At 35.2% G+C, this 17,721-nt stretch overlaps 1 protein-coding gene across 1 annotated transcript; it reads left to right on the forward strand.

Annotated features, from left to right (window-relative positions):
- The first annotated feature begins 1,682 nt into the window (after window positions 1–1,682).
- Window positions 1,683–12,435, forward strand: LOC127423677 (ras-related protein Rab-35-like). The gene is made up of 6 exons (XM_051668196.1): window positions 1,683–1,990; window positions 2,503–2,553; window positions 2,698–2,821; window positions 6,664–6,788; window positions 7,846–7,970; window positions 11,742–12,435. Exons 1-6 carry the CDS (start codon window positions 1,939–1,941, stop codon window positions 11,868–11,870), a joined length of 606 nt encoding a protein of 201 aa, XP_051524156.1. The 5' UTR covers window positions 1,683–1,938; the 3' UTR covers window positions 11,871–12,435.
- Window positions 12,436–17,721: the final 5,286 nt, after the last annotated feature.

The following is a 17,721-nucleotide window of genomic DNA, read 5'->3' on the forward strand; positions in this document are numbered from 1 at the left end:
AAACTTTGCATTGAAAACACACAATTAAAACAGGACAATTATTATTAAGACTCATAATATGTGATGAATTACAGACAATTTTTTTGTCTGTTCCCATCATCATTCTATTTTTTTTAAATATTATTTATTTAACTTGTGTGACCTTTGGGGACATTTTTGTCTTTTTAATTTGTGTTTTTTTTTTTATCATTTTGGCTGTGTTAATGCCAACGGCATAAATATTCCCACAGGTGTGTATTTTATGGGTGAACTTTGATATTTCAACCTCAGTTCCTATAATACATCTATAATACACTGTGTACACAAAATAGTTACACTCAGGACCTTCAGGACAAAAATGTCCCCATTGAAACCCATTAAAACTGCAATATTCAATCCCAGTGTCATTAAAGCATAAAATCATGAATTATATGATATTATGCTTTCATTCCGGAGCCCTGGCTTCAAAATTTACATTTTTAATATTTTCCACCAGATGGCGCCATTTTTCTCATTTCTAGCCTATGGAGCAAATACAAGCTTTTCCCCTATTTTCTGTTTGCTCTATTATAGAGCACTGCAGGACAACTGAATAAATGATGCAGCTAAAATTGTGTATGTTTGTTGGTATGGATGTCAGAGTGTGTTTTGTATGTGTGTATTGAGAAATGTGTGTGTGTGTGTGTGTGTGTGTGTGTGTGTGTGTGTGTGTGTGTGTGTGTGTGTGTGTGTGTGTGTGTAAAAAACAACAGTGGCATTATGTAAACAAACTTGCATTTAAAGGGTTAAAATCCTGAAAATGAATGAATATTTGGTAGTTATGATCAGGACTGATGTTGGTTAAAAAAATTAACTAATTGAAAGTGGAAAATAATATTAATATATAATATTTTTATGGCAGTTTTTGACACGGACATTTTTGTCCTCCAAGGACCTGAGTAAGCTTTTTTTTAAATCTGACACTGCACAAAAAATAATAATGCATCAAAATCAATGTTGTTGCTAATCATTGACATATCCCGGACTGTGATAATCAAAAAATCAAAATAAAATAAAATAAATTCCCCGTCAGCATTTAGTATATGGAAAATAATTCATTTTTTGTGTCACCCCCCCCATAAAAAACAGCAGTGGCATTTAAAGAGTTAAAATCCTGAAAATGAATGAATATTTGGTAGTTATGATCAGGACTGATGTTGGTTAAAAAAATTAATTACAAATATTAATATATAATATCATTATGGCAGTTTTTGACACTGACATTTTTGTCCTCTCAGGACCTCTGAGTAACTTTTTTTTATTAATGCACAAAGGTTAAACTATTTTTACTGTTTTCAAAAACGGAAAAAGAGAAATCTCAGTAAAGAATTCAGGTTTCAGTCCCATTTTAACAGGGATTTCTCACTCTTTACAACAACATGATGGGCCAACAATACAAACAGTGACAAGAGGGGGAAAAAAGAAGGACTGGTACTTCAAAACATAAAAGAAAAATAATTATATAAGTTATCATATTAATTCAAATTAACAAAGCATTAAAAAAAAAAAAAGGTTTGGCCTAACCTTGTGTGGAAGTGACGCCCCCTTTTTGAGTAACCCTGCCCTCTTTTGGAAATCTCCGGCCTTCCCAAAGAGTTCATTGTTATACTAGAGTGTTTGTCTCCCCCTGCTGGAAGATCTGTGGTTACTGCACTAGTGCTGCGTTCAGTTCTCTGCGGCTACGCAGTGGATGATCATGCGCACCTGTGACGGAGAGCAGCAGCATCACACCCGCTGTTGATGTCGATGATTTGTGTGACACGCTGATACCGCAATAATATCACTAAATAAACCCGGTGAGACGTTAAAGCACATATACAGCTGCCTCTCCGCCCGGAGAGGAGGAGGAGGAGGGGGAGGGGTGCAGAATTTCGTTTCTGGACAGCCTCGGTGTGGCGGATTCGACCGGAACAGGGGGCCATGGCGCGGGACTACGATTACCTCTTCAAGCTGCTCATCATCGGGGACAGCGGTAAGGAAACACCGAGGATGAGAGACGGGAAATAGGCCTCAGCTCGCTTAGAACGACTCTTACATTTAATAGACCAACTTCAGCTAGGTTTTTAAATTGGGTTTACACATTATACAGACACTGATTGGTTTGACACTTTAATATCCCAAATGCATGTATTTTTAAGTCTCGTAATGTGAAACATGGTCAGTTATTGGGATATTAGTTAGACTGCCTGTGATTGTATGTGGGTTCACACACATTAGATGCATCATATGTGGAAGTTTTTCTTATCATAAATTGTGGCAAATAAATTTCAATCTGTGAGAATAAACATTTATTCCCATTTCATTTGAGAAGAGAGGCTGACATGCCCTAGTCTTTCAGTAAAGTGGCTTCCAGCCTGTTTATAATGGTGAATATGGTCTTAAAATCTGTTTATGGAAAGAAAGTCATGAACTGTTTGGGTTGGGACATGTTCATTTATTCATCTGACAGCTGTTATTCATATAACTGTTTGTCTCTTTCCACAGGCGTGGGCAAAAGCAGTTTATTGCTCAGATTTGCTGACAACACATTTTCAGGTAGGAACAACATGCATATGCTTTTTTAAAATACACACAAAAAGCAAAAGTGTGTCCTTGATGTTTTCCCCTAAAATGATAAGCAGTATATCTATATACAGAAGCATTTGGTGGTGTTTATGGGGTTTTATGTGTGTGTTACAGGTAGCTACATCACCACGATCGGTGTGGACTTTAAGATCCGGACTGTGGAAATAAACGGGGAGAAAGTGAAGCTGCAGATTTGGGATACAGCAGGACAAGAGAGATTCCGTACAATCACTTCCACGTGAGTATAATAACTGCTGCTTCATTTGACCTCATGTAAACAAATCGTAAACAAATTGCCTCATGCTGCAAACTTAGTATACGGTCATACTGCCCCGTACGCCCGTCACAACCTCATCATGTGATTGATCCTTTCTACTCTGGTTATGCCAAGTTGGATGGTTAATTTAATTTCAATCCAATAACCCTCTTGCACCCTTTTTCTCTGTGTCATAATTTGTTTACTCATGCACAAACGCTCCAATGTGGGTCATTGTTTGTGCAGGTAGGAGTGCGTTAGAGCATTTGCTTTGTGGCGGTTTTGAACCGGTTGTTCGGATGAGTCGTCATCATTTGTGAAAGTTGTCTGATGTAATGGACATTTTACTTGCCGTGCATTGAATGAACTGCAGTCATTTTCTTCCACGATATCTGTTACGTCTAAACTAAAGAAACACACCTACAATTGTGTGTCTTGCGGTGGTGAAACTGGCGAATTTATAGAGTAGAATCAGTTACGAGGGTGTTCTTGACGGCGTTGGGTTTAAGCTGCTGTGATCTCAGACAGGCAAATGGAGACAGCAGGTTTTAAAACATCTCATTTCCTCTTTCATTCAGTGTAAAAACCACAAGCTGAAGCTACCTTCCTTTAGACACGCTTCATAATTCAGTTTCAATATATTGAGACCGGCTTGATAAGAGAGTGTATTTATATATATATATATATATATATATATATATATGACTTCATTTGTTTAGAATAGAAAATTATTTTAGTCTGATTATGATATAAGAGGGAAATTAAAGGTTGGAGGAACGTGTAGAATTGAGTCCTTATCGAGCTTTAACATCCCTTTTTCACTGTGCATGTTGAGCCAAAATCACTATTGGGGCAATGACCTCACACTTATTTCTTATAAGTTTGAAATGCAATTCACTCAAAATAATAACTTAAATGCATCTACTATGACGAAAATGTTTTCAAAGCCATTTTGATATTTTTCCTGGGGCGTAAGGACATTTTTTTTTAACCTCTTCAACTGCGGCCTCACGGCGGGTCCATAGGGGGCGCTGTGGCATGAAAAAGTTTACGCTTAAAATGTTCATGTTTCCATATACATAAGGCAAGCATATGGGGTGTCATTTGAAAGCTTAGAATCTGAACTTTTCATCACTTCTACTTTGATGTTGCATAAAATAACGAGGCCTGAAAACATTCGTGTCGCCAATCAGCGCCACCTAGAGGTCAAGTGGTAAAATTTGTATATGAATATAAAGTCTTTTAAATTGCACAAATCATATATTAAATGAAAGCTCTCATTCTCAGGTATGTGACTGCACAGTTTATTTTGTTGCCCCAATACCACAGTTCGAAAGATTTTCAAAAGAATCACAAAGTGAAATTTGATTTCTGTAAGTCGTCAAATACAAATGTCTCTTTATGCACCGATCACTGTTGCTGAAAGCCCCAAATAGCTAAAAACTTTATATGTGCTTTTACACTATTGATAAATAGTCATCGCAGAGGAGGATCTCAGCTGTCTAATGACACCTAGATTGAGCTTGTAGTCCACTCAGAGGCCGAGATATTCAATGAAATAATGAGGGTGGTGCTTGAACTGAAAATTAGACTGAATGTCTATGTACGAGCACATCTGTGAGGGCTAAAATGCGTTATAGAGTAAAAATTATTTTTTCTAGTACTTGCTGCCATATAGTGGAATAAAATAAGACTTTTTCTGAGGGAGATTGGGTGAACAGAACCAGAATTACATTTTTATTTTTTTTCCCAATTTGGAATGCCCAATTCCCAATGTGCTTTTAAGTCCTTGTGGTGGCGTAGTGATTCGCCTCAGTTCGGGTGGCGGAGGAGGAATCCCATTTGCCTCCGTGTCTAAGATCGTCAACCCGCGCATCTTATCACGTTGCCACGGAGACATGGCGTGTGTGGAGGCTTCACACTATTCTCCGCAGCATCCACGCGCAACTCACCACGTGCCCCACCGAGAATGAACCACATTATAGCGACCACGAGGAGGTTACCCCATGTAACTCTACCCTCCCTAGCAACCGGGCCAATTTGGTTGCTTAGGAGACCTGGCTGGAGTCACTCAGCACACCCTGGGATTCGAACTAGCGAACTAGCGAACTCCAGGGGTGCTTACAAATTTAGGTCCAAGAACCAAAAATATAATTACAAACATATACAGTATAATTTATTAATAATTGGAGTCTTTTTTTATTTTTATTTGGGGGTTCTGAAAAAATTAGAATTTTTTGGCAGTTAGTCCACAGTATGTGTAAATGGTGAGCTTTTAAATTTGAGTGTGAGAAATTGTGGGCGGCAGCCCAAAAAATGCCCCAGAGTTGAAGAGGTTAACCGTCCAGAGACAGCTAAATAAATAAATAAAAGTCTCACTAATAGAAAAAATCACGTTGCCATAAGTAGTTTGGAATATACGGAGCCCCTTGAAGACAGGGAGGGAATTTGTTTCCATGCCCTCGCAATAGTTTGTGTTCCCTTGCAATAAATTTACAGGTAGGCGAAAACTATGGTAATAAAAATTGGGAAAAATGGGAATTCTTGTCCTGTCCTTTGAGGGGCTCTGTAGGTACAAACTATTATTAACATAAACTATTATTAGTATTTCTTTAAAAAACAAATAAGCAAGGAATTTTTTGTTTTAAAATATGATTAATATCTGAAAAATGTTTGTCCAACAAATCAGGTCAGTTGGTGCAACCAACATTTAGCCATTTTCTTGTCTTGCCAAAAAAAACGTATAACAGAGAAGACCCTTTTAGACCCTCATAAATGTGTGAAGTTTTTTAAAAATATCAGATATTTTATTATTTTTATGAAAAGCCACATTTTGTCCGGGTCATATGGTGTAACCCTGAGAAAACGTATTGATATTTTAAATTGTGACTCAAAAATGAATGGTCTTTGATAAATATTTTTTGACCTTTTTAAAACAGTTAAGTTCTGTATACTCATGCGTATTCAAAGGCGCAATAAAAGTAAGTTCTACGAACTTGAACCATGTTTTTATCACCTCGGACAGCCTTGTTTGTCAGTGACCCATATGTATTTTTTGTGAAGTCCAGTTTGTTACGGCAGGCGTGTTCAGAGTCAGTGTGAGCTCGACACAGGCTGTTGTTCATGATGTTTGCTGGTATGTTGAGCGCAGTGATATGGTCTAAGTGAATTTGAGCTGAGAAACAAACTCGCCTCTGTTACGGACTCTGAGAAAGAAGCAATAAACGAAACCTGCTGACACAGTCGAAACATAACGCTGTAAGTAAATGAGTGATTTAAAGTCAGTGTACTCGATTTCTCATTGTTCTGTGACCCATTAGCAGTCAGAAAATCAAAAGCACATTTTGACAAAGGAACTGAAGAAGTTTGTTTCTAGGAAGTTGACCTCAGACAACCACTTCCTGTCAGTGTCGTCAGTCACAGGAAGTGATGGAGTCACAGGTCTCCATGGCTTTATGTCTCTCTAAACTCTTCAGTTCTGTATGTGCATGTAAGGGATGCTAGAACTGATTCCTTATCTGTAATTTTGTCGTAACAGCTAGATTAATAAATGAATCTTGGCTGACTGTGATTGTGCTCATGTTGGTTCATTGGCTGTATGGGGAGTTTTCTGTATTGTTGTCAAGTTATTTGATATCTTCAGTCGGGATACAATGGGACAGGGTGTGAGTTTGAATGTTTTGTTCCTGAAGCAGGATTTCTTTATCAGTGTGTCAGACTGTGACTGACCTCAGATCAGAACTCTGCTTTTGTATGTTTGTGGTGTATTAATGAACCTTTAGACTCTTGATGTCATTGTGTTTGTGTCATGTGATCTCTTTCAGGTACTACAGAGGCACGCATGGTGTTATAGTGGTGTATGACGTCACCAGCGCAGAGTCGTTTGTAAACGTCAAACGGTGGCTTCATGAAATCAATCAAAACTGTGATGACGTTTGTCGAATATTAGGTAATTATAGCAAACTTTGACTTCTGAGACACTGGTATGGTATTCATTAAGGATGCACGATTGATTGAATTAAGATTTAAGTCGCAATATGGTCTTGCGCGATTAGGAAAGCTTGAAAGGCTGCGTTTAAAAATAGACTGCAATCAGCACTTCGGTCAGCACTGCGTGAGCAAGCGGCGCCCTCTAGCGGTCTGGACGGCATTTTCCATTACACCACAATAAACCTTAAAAGGGCATTTTTGTTCCTTTGGTAACTTTTTATTTTTCCATGATGTGGTTGACATTTCAGTGGAGTTGCCCAACATATGCATAGTTTAAATTTGTGATGTTCTGTTATTTAAAGTACAAACATGTAAAATGTGAGTTTTATTGTTAGAACAGAGAAAAATCTTTTGTACCTCTTTGTACATTTTTAAAACATAATTCCTGAGGAAAACTGTGATCTGATGACAAAATAAGGTAAGTGAAAGTATCGGTATCGTCCAATGTTTTTTTGTTAATCGTATCAGTATCGTCCAAAATTTTTCATATCGGTGCATCCCTAATATAAAATACAAATAATTATCAAACTGTGTAATAGATGTGTAAATACTGTATTACTGCAATACTGTAATATTGAAGAATTAAAAAAATTATCTCCTACATTGTCTTGTGAAATGGAATAGAAACATAAAACATATAAAATATGTAATTTCTCATACTATAGCCTATATAGCACCTGAAGTCTTGTATGAAGATTTTATAAGAATTATACTTAAAAAAAAAAAAAAAATGCATGTAATTTATTTTTTTGCATTTATATTTTAAACCTTTTATGTCCACTATGTATAGCATACAATAATTTATGTTTTATATTAAATACATTTTAATGAATAAAAAACAGGAAATAAAATTAAAAATTTTAATTTAAAATTTGGCTTTTAATCCGATTAATGGAAGAAATAATAGAAATATAAAGTAAATGGTTAAAATAATGGTTAGTTGTAGCCCTAGTAAAGATGTTAGTGTGGTTGTGTTGGGTTTTGTGTAATTGTCGTTTGTTCTGTTCTGGTGTCAGTGGGTAATAAGAATGATGACCCCGGCTCTAAAGTGGTGGAGACCAACGATGCACAGAAGTTTGCGGAGCAGATGGGAATCCGGCTGTTTGAGACGAGTGCCAAGGAGAACGTCAACGTTGAGGATGTAAGTGAAGGTTTCTAAATAGGATTAACCCTTTAAGCTTGGATGGGACTGCAAGAAAAGAAAATTGTAAAAATATGAATAACTACAGTCTTGACCAACACAAAATAGGTATCGTTTTAAAGCAGAGAAGCTCTACTTTCCAATGCATGTAGACATTATGACCAAAACTGAACAAGTGCTTTGAAATTTGCTGATAAATCAGAAGTGTTCCGTTTTGGAAATTTATTAAAATTGCACTGTACATATTATTGCAATCAGTAAAAACATCAAACTGATCAAATAGTCATGTGTCATATGTTGTTGGAAACCTCTCAAACAGTAGAATACAACCAGCCTATTTGTTTTACTCACAGACACAAATATAGTGAGTAATAGTTAAGTATATGTCTTTGACAATTATGTAGGTGTTGCTTATATGCCGCGTTTTTGCTTATAACTTCAAGAAAAATAAACAGAACATATAATATCACATACCATTATTTAGAGGAGGTGATTATCTTTCAAACGAGTCCACACACAAGATAATCAGATGTATAGATCATTAGATAATCCACATGAAGCACAATGTTACATATGACCACCAGGAGATGCCGCCAAATACATGACACAGACTCAATGATGACTCAAATGACACAGAATGAAACTCATTCTGTGAAATCTCATTACTAAAATCATGTCTGCATGCTATGCAAACCTTTAGTCATTGTTGTGTTTGCATGTGTAATTAGTTCTTATGTACAATTATTATGTTTTATTTGTTTGGAGAGGCTTTTGGACACTATTATAATAATTATATTATAATGCTATAACTTTTGATTGCTTTGGTGTATTATCACAAACATTTTCTCAGATACAGTTGACATGATTGGGAACAAAAGCAGTTGTACAGAGCCACCTTATTTACACCCAGAGATATATAACGTCAAATCAGAAAATTAAAGGAAAAAAGGTACATTCTTGCCTCAGTTTTTTTTTTTTTTTAACAGTTTCTTATGCTGAGTCTCAGAATGTATCGTAATCTATATTATTATTATTATTATTTTTATTTTTTTTAAAGTTTTCTTTATGATAACACTCGACCCTCCTTTTTTTTTTTCTTTTCTTTTTTTTTTGTCAAGTTATAAGCCTTTAATTTTGTGTATGCCACTGAAACAGGAAATAAATAAATAAAAAAACCTTCAGAGCTTAAAGGGTTAAAGTAAATATAATGCCTACTATTGAGTATAAGTAACTAAGTATTAAAAAATACTTTTAAATAGGTAATTTCATAGTAAATGGGTTTTTCTGCTCTTTAGAAATGAGAGTTTGATTTGACGTTCACTTCCTGTCCAATTCACCCAGGACATTTATCGAAACCAATCTGCCAAAACAACACATTCAGAAATCTTCATGACTAACAGGACGCAACAGTCCTCTAGTCAGCATTCAGCAACTCAGTTGTTCAGTTCACATGCAAGAGGAAAGGCAATCACAACAGTGATTATGTACTTATGCAAGTCAACATAAATTAATCATAACTGACTATATAAGAATGTAATAACTTGCTCCGCCTCTGAAACAACTTTCCTTTTTAGCTGATGTCATCAAGCCCTCTCATTTTTTATATAGAGACACTTCACACCGTCCAATCAATTCCTCATGGAGAAAATCAAGTCCTGCCTTAAAGTTGTCTCATTGAATATCCTGTTTCACTCAAAATGATGCCACATTACAGAAATAAAACTGGTTGTGAGTGCCATTTCATGTTGAATTTAAAGGGACAGTTCACCTAAAAAATTAATTCTCATAATTTTTTTTTTACTCTCATATCATCCCAGATGTGTATGAATTTCTTTCTTCTGTAGAACACAAAGATTTTTTGTGGAATATTTCAGCTCTGTAGGTCCATATAATACAAGTGAATGGTGGCCAGAACTTTGAAGCTCCAAAAAGCACATACATAGAGCATTAAAATAATGCATAAGACTCCAGTGGTTTAATCCATGTCTTCAGAAGTGATATGATAGGTGTGAGTGTGAAACAGATCAATATTTAAGTCCTTTTTTACTATAAATTCTCCTCACTGCCGAGTAGGTGGCGATTTCCACGAAAAATGCAAATCGCCAAAAACAAAAGAAAAAGAATGTGAAAGTGAAAGTAGAGATTTATAGTAAAAAAAGACTTGATCTATTTCTCACCCACACCCACATCATATCGCTTCTGAAGACATGGATTAAATCACTGAAGTATTATGGATTACTTTTATGCTGCATTTATATGCTTTTTGGAGCTTCAAAGTTCTGGTCACCATTCACTTGCATTGTCCGGACCTACAGAGCTGAAAAATATTTTTCTGTTTTACAGTTTAATTGTAAATGTCAGAGAAAGGGTGCAAATGTTTATGAAAATTTAAGTCGTGGCTGTTTTTGTTGCAAAAGTCGTTAGCTAACATCACAAATGGACAGCAGTGTAGAATATGACCCCATATTTAACCCTGCTATGGTATTGGAAAAATACCTCATTTTTCACCGGAAGGGTCAGATGTGTAACCTTTTTTTTGGTTGATGATAATGAGACCATTTCTTCTTCCCTGAAGACCAATAAAATTATGCATTTCTTTGGGGATTTTATGCTATTTTGATCTTATTTGCATGTACATTTCTAATAAAAACATTTTTGATTTTTTTATAAATTCAGAACCTACACTTCTATAAATTGAAACATGAAGGAAATATGAGAATGTGACATAAATTGGAGGCAGATTGCTGCTATCTGGTGAATAAAATATAAATAACTTGAGTTGAACACCATATCATGCCAGTAACAGCCAGTAGATGACTGTAGACACATACTGTGTAGTCTGATGACTTGTTGTAACATAATTTTATATTTTATCACAAGATATGCATTTGGATATGTATTTAGACATTATCAAACTACTATTTGTCAAAGTTTATCATTTTAAATTGATTTGAAGTGTCAGTTTTTGCAGGTAATGTCATTATGCTTGCAATCAAACCTGACCATGGTGTTACAAAGAGAAAACACAGAATAAACATTTTTCTACCAATAATTTATTTTAAACATAAAAATGTAATAACTCAAATTAAATGCATAATAATATCAAGAAAATGAACATTAAGAAACAGAAATAAACTGCAAAATTCTGTAAACATTTTAAAGTAAACATTTTGCAATTTCAAACTTTCAAACGCGCATCTGTGTGTGTGTGTGTGTGTGTGTGTGTATGTGTGTATCTCACATCTTTAGGTTTAGCATTATGACTGATTTATTTTTATTTTTTTAACAAATGTAAAAAAAAAAAAAAAAAAAAAAGGTTCTGTGCTGTTGTCTCACCAGTTCATGTTTGTGTGGATGTGGGTGTGTATGTGTTGCACTGAGGATGTTTTAGAGTCTCACCCTGTTTTTTGTGCATTGTGGCTGATTTATTGATGGTATTTGACAGATAAAAAAAAAAATCCTGTGTCTTTTTTTTTTATTTTTACGACCACTTAGACTCATCGAATCAAGCCACAAATTTTTTTTTTTTTTTTTGTATGTTCAGATGGCAAATGGAGGAAAAGTCACTAAGTCTTGTACTGCTGAGATAAAGGAAACCATTTTTATTAAATGAGGAATATTTATTTCGGTCAAAAATGACCGAATACCATAGGAGGATTAAATACAAGCTTTGCACACATTTAATTGTTTAGAAATGCTTTCCGTTTCCTGTCAAGCCAAGAGGTTTTTAGAAGTTTAACTGATATGCTGTTCTGTCCGTCTGTCTCATAGATGTTCAACTGCATCACTGAGCTCGTACTGAAGGCCCGAAAAGAATCAGTGGCCAAACAACAACAACAACAGCAGAGTGAAGTCGTCAAACTGAACAAGAGCAGCAAACGCAAGAAAAAATGCTGCTAATCCACTGGACTCACGCAGACATTTAGAGAGCCAAACGACAGTACGCCACTGAACTGACAAGAGCTAGAGAACTAAACACGCTTAAACCAACCCATGAGAGACGTCTTGTATCCATAGAGATTTACTAATGCCCGACTGGACTTTGGGAGTCTTAAAAGGACACAGACTCGAATGTTTTCGCAGGAACGGATCCAACTTCCTCTCTCTTCATTTTTCCCCAGAAGACACTTGGAAGACGGCTGCCATGAGAATTTAAAATGGAAAATGTTTTTTCTTTTTTGTGCACCTTTTCAGATCACAGACAGGCCAAATGTGATTTCGTGTGACCTGTGCAGTGTTAATGTGGCGTGCCAACTGAAACAGTTCGGGAGCCAAAAAAACAACAACATACAACTCGAAGTTTGTTGAACTTGACTTGAAATAATCCCGTGTTTTCATGCTCTTGCGACGGAAGTTCTGGCCGCTGTGGACCAAATGTGCGCTGCTCTATACAGAGACACTTGTTTTGCCTTTTGCTTTCTCTTTTGTCTTTCGTTTTTGTAAAATTGTATTTTTTTTTTTTTTTACTAACAAATTATACAATCACAGTAGCGTTTAGTGAATCTGGTGCCATTGACAACGTCGTTGCATTCGCAGAGCTGGGAGTAAAAAATATTCACTCTGTGCAACAACACGCGGTTGGACCTGATGTGTATAGAGAAACAATTTTTCACTTACACACACAAATAAAAGCGCTTGTTAAGAGTTAAAGGAATAGTTCAACCCAAAATAAAAAAATCATCGAAAGTTTTTCCCTGTTGTGTTCCACAGAAAAAAGAAAGTCATACGGGTTTGGAACAACATGAAGGTGAGTAATTAACGACTTGTTTTTGGTTGAACTATTCCTTTAAGGTTCTCAGAGCTTCCTGGACGTCTCTTTATTGAAGATAATGTGACTGTAAGTTGTATTTCACTCCTCAGATATTATAAACACACAGAACACAATTTAAGGACTGGGAAATAGTTTTACGTTGCTCGCGATACCTTTATCCCTTATGAAAGTGTACCCTGGTTTTACTACAGTAACTATTGTTCAACTATGGTATTTGTAGTAAGACTATAGGAAAGGCTATAGGGCGAATGATGATTATTTTTACTGGTAAAAGCATAGTTTTGCTTTTCCTGTATTATAACTACAGTGTTACCACAAAGATCATGCTGAAAAAATACTTACTGCATTTTTTGTGGTTACTGTGATTTTACTAATACCATAGCTCAACAATAGTTACTGAAGTTGAACTATGGTTACTCTAGTAAAACCGTGGGATGGGTAACGGTCATTCCCTCCCTGTGTCCCTTTCTGACAGGAAGATCAAAACACCAGCAGCACTTGTGAGCGATTAGTTGTGTTTGACATGAGTTGCGCAGACCTGCATAAATATTAAACTTGGCAGTTGTTTTGCACAAACAGTGGAGAAGAGAAATCTTAACAGGGACTCGACAATCATACATCGATCCACCATTGTGCTAATTTATGTGTGTCATATCATTTAAAGTCTTGATGCACCTACGCACACACAAACACGCATGACTGCATATGGACACTGACACATGCGTCTGTGTGTGCTTCTGTAAAATTAACTGGTGTACACTGGAAAATATGGAATATTACAACTCCATTATCCCACCATAAGTCTAACGATAATAAACATTTTAAGAGAGCAACATGTTTCTTTCTTTTCTGTCTGTGTTTTCGCCACATGGTGGCGCTTTAACGCAACATTACTCAAGCCACTGTGATACACATCAGTGTTTTGATCGTTTTTATTTGCATCCAGTTAATTCTTTATCTGGCCTTTGATTTAAACTGTTTGGTTTTTGGATAAAAGCAGATACAGTAGTCTGATCAGACAAAAAAAAAAAACACTGGGGTTAATCGTGTTTAAACACAATTCAGTGAGCGTAAACGCTGTTAGAATAGATAAATCTCATGGAAACCGTTGCCATTATTTTTAAGACTTTTCGTGGCAGTTGAGCTCATTTAAATTAAACAAAAAATTATATATTGATTACATTGAAATGTAACAATCTAAACAGGATGAATTTGTTACTTTAGTAATGTGTATTAAATATGAATTGTTTCTTACTGGGGGAGAAAATCAGAAGACATACAGTCTTTATTTGATGTACTTTCGTAGCAAATATTGATGTATGCAATTAATTAATAGGCATATAATGTAGTTAGTTTGATTACAAATTTTAGCCGATTGATCGCCCAGTGTATTTGTATGAATTATTGTATGTCTTGTGCGTTATTTACAGCTACTATGTAATGATGATTACACAAAATAGTGGTTCAGATTGAGAATTTATTTCAATTAATTGATTCGATTGAAGTATTTGACATTAATGGACGACATGCTGTGTGGTTTTTATATGGTAGGTAAACAAATGTTGTCACAAAGGTAAAAAAGAAATTTAATAATAATAATAAAGAAATGTAGAAAAAAAATTCTGGCACGGTTATGTGGAGACAGTGAATTTACAAATGACAGATTTTTGAATGAGAGGCTTTATAACCCCAAAATCATAAAACATTTTCATGTAGTCATGCTTGAATCTGGACAAAAATAGCAGGATTGAGTGTAAAACTTTCTAAAAGTGAGGGGGACGTGTCCCGTCCGGTTATAACTGTTTCTACACCCCTGGATATATATATATATATATATACATATTTTTTGTTAAAGGTTTTTTTCTTCTCCAGATCGATAAATTATTCAAAAATGCAACACACACACAACAGATACTTGAATACATCTCTGTTGTGATTAAAATGTTTTCGATTTCATTTTGTCATTTTTTCTGGGGTTTAACCCTTTAAGCTTGGATGGGCCTGCTGAGAAAAAATTTGCAGACAAAATGTTGTTACATATGGCCACCAGGAGATGGCGCCAAATACATGACACAGACTCAATGATGACACAAATGACACAGAATGAAACTCATTCTGTGAAATCTCATTACTAAAATCATGTCTGCATGCTATACAAACCTTTAGTCATTGTTGTGTTTGCATGTGTAATTAGTTCTTATGTACAATTATTATGTTTTATTTGTTTGGAGACGTTTTTGGACACTATGATAAATTATTTTTGTAATGCTAGAACTTTTGATAGCTTTGTCATATCAACACAAATTATTATCAATATAATACAATACAAACAATACAGTTGACATGATTGAAAGTTTTTTCGGAGCCACCTTATTTACACCCAGAGATATATATAATGCCAAATAAGAAAAAAAAAAAAAACAATTATATATTTTTTTTTCCAGCAGTTTCTTAGGCTGAGAGTCTCAAAAGTATCATATCATAATTGTTTTTTTTTTTTTTTACCAAACACCTTTTTGAGTTTTAAGCCTTTAACATTGGCTATACCACTGAAACAGGAACTCTTAAAAAACTTTTTCAGAGCTTAAAGAATTTTTTTTTATGGATATAGTGTAGCTGTCTGAAAACAGTAAACAATAAATAAATAAAAGCAAAGTATGATTAAAAGCTGAATTTCTTGAAAAGTGAAATGTTGGCGTGAACAGTGAAGAATAATCTTTTATTATTATATCTTTAAAAAAATAAGTAGTGAAACAATTTTGTTGCAAAATATTAATATTTTAAAAGTTTTGTCCACCAAATAGAAGTCATGTGGTGTAACCAACTTGAGGTTGCCAAATTGTTATCATGTAATTAATGTTTTTATTTTTATGAAAAGACACATTTTGTTATTCATGACTCAAAAAGTTATGACATTTGTAAATGAAAATTAAGGGTGTCAAATAATGCTTGAAAACTTTGTTAATGATGAAGTAAATGATTAATCAAATCAAATAAATGATTGTGTATACACATGTATTCAAGGTGCAAAGAAACTATTTGAATACCTTTAACTTGATGGTTACACCACATTACATTTTCTTTTTAAAGTAATTAAATCGAATAATTTATTTTTTGTTGGTAGAAAATACCATAAATGTAGTTTGAACTCCAGATGTCGCATTTGTCGTCCTGTTTTTTGCCCCGTGAGATCATAAACACATTTATTCCCCATCTGCTGTTACAAGAGTCCAGCCCATATCATTGAAAAACAAACAACTTCAAGAACTCTTGACATTGTTTTATTTTGTTGGTAGTCTCCAAACAAGATTTACACACTTAAGGGGGTCATGACAAATGTGATGTGTAGAAGATATAATTACCCTTAAAGGTGCTGTATGCGATTTCAGCTATTCCACAAATTGAGCCACGCCCCCTGTTTCCAAAACGCCACACTCCAAAGATACTAAATTAGCTTTATTGAGGCTGACATCGTGCAGACACGTTGTTAAAAACAACAGCCGCAAAATAGCGCCCTCTGCTGACAACTGTTATGAACCACATGGCATAAAAATGGCATTAAGCCTCAATAATTCGCTGCAACTACAATACTATGAGAACACGCAAAATGATTGTCAGATAGAAAGCGTTATTGACCACAGACACATATTTGTTTGCTGTTTGCAGAGTCTAGAGGTGTCACAGAGACCGATGAGACATCTTACAACACTTATTTCATTACTATCTTTCAGAGTAGGAACATGTTTTGCATACATTCCATGAAAAAAAAATCGCTTACAGCATATTTAAATGTTGCAGATATGAAACTCAAATTGTTTTTGAGTCAGACAGCTATTTTCTCTCTTATGTCTCTAATTTTCCATCTCTCTCCCTTATCACAGCTCAGGGAGGCGGTTGCCATGGTGCTCACAGACATCACCAGGGAAACCAGATCTTCACAGACCGATGAGACTCAATTGCTGTTGTGTGCAGCTGCTCAGATGTTCAGTGTGTCTTATTGTAACCTGATGCTCCCTTGAATGTTTATGAATTTACCATGCTTGTTTAGGGCACTTTACTGTCTGTCTGCTCCTAGTGAACTCATCCAGATTGCATTATGAATTCAGCCAGCAAATATTTTATGCACATTTTTCTCTGCATATTAACCTGGGATGGGGATAAAACTATGATTGGTGTTTAAGAATGTTGTTCCTGGACCAACTTGGCCTATTTGGCTAAATCATGTCATGCATGGGCCAAGCAAAACATGTTTCCTGGAACAACATTTCAGTCAAGTTCACCTGTAAATAAACACTCTCCGCCCTCAGTTTTTCACACTCAAATTTAAAAGCTCATCATTCACACATACTGTGGACTAATTGCTAAAAAATGTCTCATTTTTCAGAGAACTGCCCAAATAAAAAAAGACTCCAATTATTCATAAATAATATTGTGTGTTTACAATCTTATGATAATTTTTTTTTGTTTTTGTCCTAACTTTATAAACATGTAATTCTGGTTCTGTTCACTCTACCTCATTTTGAAAAGTCTCATTTTATTCCACTAGATGGCAGAAAGCACTAGAATTTTTTTTTCTCTATCACATTCCATCACAATATACAGATCTGAAATGTAGGTGGCGCTCTAACACATTTTATCCCTCACAGATGTGCTCGTCCATAGACATTCAGTCTAATTTTCAGTTCAAGCACCACCCTCATTATTTCACTGAATATCTCAGCCTCTGAGTGGACTAGAAGCTCTAGCTGTCATTAAAAAGCTGAGATCCTCCACTTTGCGATGATATATAACATTTTATAATCAATAGTCAAAAACATATATGTCTGATGATTTGTTTAGCATACTTTTCCTTCTGGATGACATATTTTGTTTTGGACATCTAATATATAATGTTGGATTATTCACAGACAAGTAAACAATGGCTAATTGTTATATAAAGTTATTGTAATATAAAGTTTTTAGCTATTTGGGGCTTACAGC

This window comes from Myxocyprinus asiaticus, chromosome 3, assembly GCF_019703515.2.
Source record: "Myxocyprinus asiaticus isolate MX2 ecotype Aquarium Trade chromosome 3, UBuf_Myxa_2, whole genome shotgun sequence".
Lineage (NCBI taxonomy): Eukaryota > Metazoa > Chordata > Actinopteri > Cypriniformes > Catostomidae > Myxocyprinus > Myxocyprinus asiaticus.

Coding starts and splice junctions, on each gene's coding strand:
- LOC127423677 (XM_051668196.1), top strand. CDS start 1,939: ATGGCGCGGGACTACGATTACCTCTTCAAGCTGCTCATCATCGGGGAC. Junction 2,822..6,663: donor TTCCGTACAATCACTTCCAC/GTGAGTATAATA, acceptor GATCTCTTTCAG/GTACTACAGAGGCACGCATG. Junction 6,789..7,845: donor TGACGTTTGTCGAATATTAG/GTAATTATAGCA, acceptor TTCTGGTGTCAG/TGGGTAATAAGAATGATGAC.